The sequence below is a fragment of the Lactuca virosa genome, chromosome 6 (genome assembly GCF_052849685.1).
Source record: "Lactuca virosa cultivar CGN04683 chromosome 6, Lactuca_virosa_CGN04683_v6, whole genome shotgun sequence".
In the NCBI taxonomy this organism is placed as follows: domain Eukaryota; kingdom Viridiplantae; phylum Streptophyta; class Magnoliopsida; order Asterales; family Asteraceae; genus Lactuca; species Lactuca virosa.
The window spans coordinates 116,487,651-116,494,748 of NC_136431.1; the positions used below are offsets into that span (position 1 = coordinate 116,487,651).

Consider the following 7,098-nt stretch of genomic DNA (forward strand, 5'->3'; position numbering starts at 1 on the left):
TCCATCCGACATCGCAACCCACCATCGCTATTGTTGCCTATCCAAGATCGAGAATTCCAAACGACCACCACTCACTCTTTTTATCCCCTTATGTCTTTTCTGGTCTACCACCATAAACAACCGTCACTACCTCCTAAAACCCTATATCTTTACTATCAACCATATTTTATCTTCACCACTGTTTATTTCCCTCTCTATATGGTTGCCTACAACCATTCTACGAGAAGTGTTTTTTACACCATCGTTGCTAAGCTACCTCAACTTATGTTTTGGGTTCGTTCTTTTGGATTTGTTAATGTGTCAGTTTTAGATTTATGTCGAGTGCTATAGATTTGTGTTAGTGTATGTAAAAGACATGTGGATACGTACATAGTTTTTTAGATATGGATCTTCAAATGAAGGTTAGCGATATACATCATCTATTGAAGAGGGAAATTTACCATGTCTTCAAGCCTCTATCACCATTTTCTTCCCTCCAGAAGTTTCACATTGTAGCCCTATAACATGAGTACATACAGATTTGTGTTTCTATTTTACAAATTCATGTGTTTACATATTTTAAATATGTGTGTTTGTATGTTTGATATATGAGATTTTATTGTTTTTGGTTTTGTTTTTCAGGTCCAGGTCACACAAACTTATGATGTCTATCATATGTGTACTCTTTGCTTGAAAGATTTTGATTTTGAAATGTTTATTTTGACTTAGAGTAGCTCATTAAGTGTATATTTTGTTTTACAAATCTGGAAATGTTTATAGTGCCGCCAATAGCGTTTTTATAGTTTTGTATTCTTAATGTGTTTAATGGAAGGAAACAAATATTGTGGTGTGTATTTTTTGTATATATGAAAAAGGGAATGAAAGATAATTTTCTTTTTGTTCTTATACTTGTTCTGAAAAGCAAATATGTGGTTAAAAATATCTTCGCATCAGGTTGTAATAAAAAACTTCACATCTGAGTTTAATAAAGAAAAACTTAAAAGATAACATAAATCTTGCTAAATAAATAGCCAAGATCTTTTTTTGTGATTTAAATATTTGTATGGAAAAGCTTAACATTTTTTAAGTTACTTGGAAACGAGATATTGAAACAAGTTATATTCATAATATGGTTTTCTTTACGAATGAATTTATGTGTATTATTCATGTACTTTTTGTTTTTTAAACGTATATAATAATTATAATATTGAAGCCAGTTATGTCACATTTAAGAAAAAAATAAATTATTATAATATACTTTCTTTTTGTACATAAACTGTTTTATTATATACATGTGATTGTGTATATTTGATAAAGTACCAAGTAACTCTATTAAAGATATAACTAAAACTTATAATTAGAAACAAATAAAAAGGAAATTTATAATCTAAAATAAAGAATAGATGCAATGAAAAAAAAAAATGTGAAAGATGAGGTATGGAGAGGAAGGGTTGGTGCATAAGGTATCCAACACCACTTATACAAATAGAAAAAACGAAAAATAAAATAGGTTGTCATCATTCACTTGTATCTACTCAAAAAGTAAAATTATGGATAATTATGAGTTAAGTTAGTGTAAAAATATATATAAGCATGACATGAATTTGTTTGTATTATTCAAGTAGTTTTTGTTTTTTAAACGTATATAATCATTATATTTATTATATTTTTAAGACGATAAAATGAAAAATGAAAATAAAATATTGAAACAAGTTATGTAACAAAAAGTGAAAAATAAATTACTTATAATATGCTTTCTTTTTTATATAAATTGTTTTATTATATACTTTCAATTGTTTACTATTTGAATAGATGATTTTATAAAGTACGAAGCAATTCTATTAATGATATAGCTAAAAGCTTATAATTATAAAAAAGTAAAAAAAAGTTACAATATAAAATAAAGAAGAGATGTAATCTATTAAAAAAAGATACGAAAGATTATGAAAGATGAGGTAGAGAGAGGAAAGGAAAGATTATGAAAGATGAGGTAGAGAGAGGAAAGGCCGATGCATAGGGTATCCAAATATGACTGATACACATTGAAAAAGAAAAACATAGAATAGACTATCATCATTCACTTAAATCTACTCTAAAAACTATGGAAAATTATAAGTTAAGTTGGTACAAAAAATAAATAAATATGACGTAAATTCATATTTGCATCCAAAATATGAATGAATTTATTATTTTTAATCTAAAATAACAATATATTTATATTTTTTTAAAACAAAACCACATTATTATATTTGTTCAACCCCTCTCCCTTCCTCCTAAATCTTAATTATCGAAAACAATCTATTTCCTGAAATGAAAGTATATATCAAAATTTTTTTCTTATGTTATTATTATATCGTATTATTCACGTTATAATTACTTAATATTTAGGTGGTATGACATATATTTATACGGTTTATAGAATAAAAATGACAAGTAACACAATATACAAAACTAAAGGTAGAACTATAGATTTTTTTTTTTTTGCAATATGACAACATAAATAATGTTATATAAAATTTTATATCTAGGTTGATAAAGTTTTAGTCTAATTTATACAAACATCAAAATCTATAAAAGTCGAACTGAAATGAAATAACTGAAACCGAACAAAAACTTGAATTTGAACAAAAAAAAACAAACGGAAAAGACTACTAGACCAAATTGGTCTCGAACAAAACCAATTTGAAAAAAAAGACGAGTCTAAAAAAAATGGATCAAAAAAACCGGTACAAAAAAAGAGCGGTCGAGACCTCTCAAAATAGATTGAAAGCAAACTATTCGTCTTTCGGAAAAAAAGTTAATTAATCTCAAGAATGAAACTATTTGTCGACCGCTGCATCGCGCGGGTTCGCTGCTAGTATATATATATATATATTGTGTGGAATATGTATTATATATAATATATAAATAATAAGAATAGAATATTAATGTTTCATTTGCAAGCCTTGTAACTGTTGCAAGAGATTGGTCTACGTGGCCTTTGATTTTCATTTGCAAGACCAATTTGCAAGCCGATGTGGGTGCTCTTAGACCACATGGTATGGGCCATAACGAGAACGGGAGATGCTGATCTGGATGCCCATAACGCCGTCTTAATGGGGGAAACACCGCCCTCCTAACTCGTTGCATCTCGTCGTGGCGAGTCTCGTGGGCTTTACGACAAATTGAAACGACATGATTTTATACCGTTGGCTTTAATGATCGTTGCTGTTGCATCTTGTTGTCCATTTCCCCAGTTGGTGTTATAACATCATTTGTTTATGTGGCATGTGAGATGGTACAACTTGGTGTTGCACCTTGTTGCCCACACCAATGCTCTTAATGATAAAACTGTTTAAATAACCTTGTCAGAGCCTTAATAATTTTTTTTTTGAGTCATGCTAATTCAAAAAAATAAAATTTTATTTATAAATTTGTAACAATAAAATGAAAAAATTATATATGAATACTTTTATGAAAATAAAATAAAATTAAAAATTAAATGATTAAATTTTAAAAAGAATTTTGGCTATCTACTTTGTCCCTTTGCTTCTTGGTTTCGAAGAGAAGAATCTATATTCTATTTGACTTGTGTTCGTGGCTGGTTTTATGTTAAGATTTTTCTTCCACTTCCACCTTTTTTCCTCTTCCTTTCTCATTTCCACTTGCTCTTGCTTTCAATAATTCAATTTGTGAATGGTCCAAGCTTTTGTCGCATACCGATCAGTCAACTCTGTGAAATATAGAATTGGACCTCTCCTTATAATTTCCCAACTGAGTATCACGATACATGCTTGATCAGTTTCGCTCGACTTGATTTGGTTTCAGTTTCATAAAATTATACATTATTTTAGGGTTTGAATCAACCAAAAAGCAGGGAGAAAAATGTCCAGTGTGAGAAGAATTAAGCTCGGATCACAGGGGCTAGAGGTTTCAGCTATCGGGCTAGGATGTATGGGCATGTCTCATGGCTATGGACCTACCAAACCTGAAGAAGACATGATCAAAGTCATCCATCACGCCATTAACTCCGGCGTCACTCACCTCGACACCTCCGACGTCTACGGACCTCACACTAACGAAATCCTCATCGGAAAGGTTATCTCTATTTATTGTGCTTCATAGCTTCATTGTGATTAGAGTACCAATTTGACTGATTTCTGTTTGTGTTAATTCGTGATTGGTACAGGCTTTGAAAGGGGTGAAGAGAGAGGACGTTCAATTGGCTACGAAATTTGGGGTCAAATTTGGGGAAACTATCGGTCAATCGGAAGTCCACGGGGAACCTGAGTACGTTAGGGCTTGTTGTGAAGCTAGCTTGAAGCGGCTTGATGTTGATTACATTGATCTTTACTATGTTCATCGCATTGATACAACTGTCCCTATTGAAATCACAGTTAGTCCCTCATTTCACTTCTTTCTACGCATACATTACCTTCTTCGTTAGTCAGATTCAGCTATGCTCGTATACAGTTATTTCCCATGAAAATTGCCCCAGTTTCCATTCAGGATGCCTCTTAAGAATCAAAAGATTTCACTTTTGATGGATTACAACTTAATGACGATATTGATTTCTGTTGGTAGATGGGAGAGCTGAAGAAACTGGTCGAAGAAGGAAAGATAAAATACATTGGTCTATCAGAGGCTGGACCTGCAACCATCAGAAGAGCACACGCTGTTCATCCAATAACAGCTGTACAACTGGAGTGGTCTTTGTGGACTAGAGATGCAGAAGAAGAAGTCATTCCTACCTGTAGGTAAGCCATTAGCTCTTTCTTAATAACATTCATCTGAAATCAAGAACCATTGTAATGTAATTTGTCTCTCTGTTTATTTCCTTTATTACAGAGAACTAGGAATTGGAATTGTTCCTTTTGCTCCTTTGGGTTGTGGGTTCTTTGCATCAGGTCCAAAGTTGGTGGACAATTTGGCAGATAACGACTTTAGAAAGGTTTGTGTTTACAGCATATTGCAATTCTATATAATTTCATTTATATATGATATTCATTTTGCAATTTTTATAGATTTTACCGAGGATCCAAGGAGAGAACTTTGAGCACAATAAGGTCCTATTTGAGCGAATTGGTGAAATGGCACAAAGAAAGGGGTGCACCCTATCACAATTGGCACTATCTTGGGTCCTGCACCAAGGTGATGATGTGGGTCCCATCCCTGGTACAACCAAGATTGAAAATTTGAACCAAAACCTTGGAGCCCTTGCAGTTAAACTCTCGGCTGAGGATTTGGCTGAGCTTCAATCTATATCATTCAAGGGTGCTAGAATGCCTGACTTTGTTTTGGTGCATAGTTATACAAACTCAGATACTCCACCTTTGTCCTCATGGAAAGCTGAATAAGAGGAAGACAAATATGCGTCTAATAATTGTGTTTCGAGTGTTTTTTGTTGTGATGGTATTTGATGAGTATGTTTGTGTTTGTAATTCGATTGTACTATGGTTCGAGTCTCATTACGTAAAGTGAGAATCTGTAAGTGAGGTTTCGGGTTCAAGTGGTTTAGTTCATGACATCACCTTTTTTGCTTAGGTGACATTGTGAACACTCGGTTTTGAGCTTTTTTGAGGAGAAGGTTTGCATACTTTTTGATTGCTAATGGACATAGTAACATTTGCATTGACGTACACTTACTTGTAAATTGTATGATTAAAACTGGAAAACCACGACAATTAGATTGATCTTTCATTCTTTTGTGCTTAAATTAATTGGAAAATCGTATAAAAGTTGCTATATCATGAAACATTGATTTTGACACTATGTTATTTTTTTTACAATTTGGTAATTAAATTTCTAATTTTTGCAGTATTAACCATTTAACCGTCATTTGTGACATAATAACAGTATTTGATAACATGATACTGTTTGGTTATATGACGTTGAAGTGACATGATGATGTGTCAAAAATGAAGAAAAAAAAAGCGGCACAAAAGAAATTAAGTTATCATTTTTTTTATTTAAATTTTGACAATAAGTTTTCGTTTATTATTATTATTTTTTTTAATTTTCACACTATCTTTTTGTTCCAAATTGAATACTTTTTTTTTGTTAATTTCGTTCAATGTTGATCATTTCCATTTCAAACTGCATAAATATATTTTTTTTTACATTTGAAATCATAATACATATATATTTTTTGTACATTTAAAAACATATTTTTTTTTGTATAAATACAAGTTTTTTATTTTTAAATCGTAATATTATGTATAAATATGTATTATTTATATTATAACCATATTTTTTATTAAATACAAAATTTTAATGTAAAAATACCGTTGAGATTGACCGCCGACGTTCATCAAAATAAAAAGCTTCTATTCCTCTACCATGTATGTGCAAGGTACAAAGTGCACTTTCATGTGTCAGTCGCATAAATCTAAAAAGCTTCTATCCCTCTATCATGTGCAAGGTACAAAGTGCACTTACACGTGCCACTCACATAAATCAGTCGCATAAATCTAAAAAGCTTCTATCCCTCTATCATGTGCAAGGTACAAAGTGCACTTACACGTGCCACTCACATAAATCATGACTCACGACCATACATGTGATCCACATCCAACCTTTATCTATCAAATTACTAACAATCCCCTACCACACTGAAAATTTTTCAACCATTTGATAGATAATGTTACATAGGTGTCAAGAATATAAAACTTGTATACGAGTAGAAGTAGTTCAGTCATATTATTTTAAATTCAAATAAAGAACCTAGTGATCTTACCGTCATACACACCATCTATAATCTTTGAAATCTCGCTACATATGAATACAACAACATACTTAAAACTTGTTTCATCACCCTTAAGCTGGATGAAGTCCATCTCTCCCTCCCGCCCTCTTAACTCACATGTCACATAGGCTCCACATAAGTCTCTCTCTCTCTCTCTCTCTCATGGAAACCATCACTCTTATCCTACATAATATGGTACAATTATAGAAGAACAAGGTATATGTTGTGATAAGAGAAAAGAAAGCGGGAACGCCCGCTCAACCTATACTTTTGGTAGTACCATGTATGTTGGAATCATGTTCTTGGCAATACCATCGACACCTTCCTCATCCCGCCTTCTACCCCACATAACTCCCTCATATATTAATAAAAGAGAATGTAATTCTCTTAATTTG

General features: G+C 31.9%; 1 protein-coding gene across 1 annotated transcript; it reads left to right on the forward strand.

Moving 5' to 3' along the window:
- The first annotated feature begins 3,581 nt into the window (after positions 1 to 3,581).
- LOC145119204 (auxin-induced protein PCNT115-like) lies at positions 3,582 to 5,569 on the forward strand. The gene is made up of 5 exons (XM_079054820.1): positions 3,582 to 4,056; positions 4,148 to 4,354; positions 4,543 to 4,715; positions 4,807 to 4,909; positions 4,983 to 5,569. Exons 1-5 carry the CDS (start codon positions 3,844 to 3,846, stop codon positions 5,313 to 5,315), a joined length of 1,029 nt encoding a protein of 342 aa, XP_078910946.1. The 5' UTR covers positions 3,582 to 3,843; the 3' UTR covers positions 5,316 to 5,569.
- Positions 5,570 to 7,098: the final 1,529 nt, after the last annotated feature.

Bases quoted from the DNA above. Each gene is read 5' to 3' on its own strand.
- LOC145119204 (XM_079054820.1), top strand. From the start codon at position 3,844: ATGTCCAGTGTGAGAAGAATTAAGCTCGGATCACAGGGGCTAGAGGTT. The intron at 4,355-4,542 runs GTTAGTCCCTCA...TTCTGTTGGTAG, and splicing joins CTGTCCCTATTGAAATCACA to ATGGGAGAGCTGAAGAAACT. The intron at 4,716-4,806 runs GTAAGCCATTAG...CCTTTATTACAG, and splicing joins GAAGTCATTCCTACCTGTAG to AGAACTAGGAATTGGAATTG.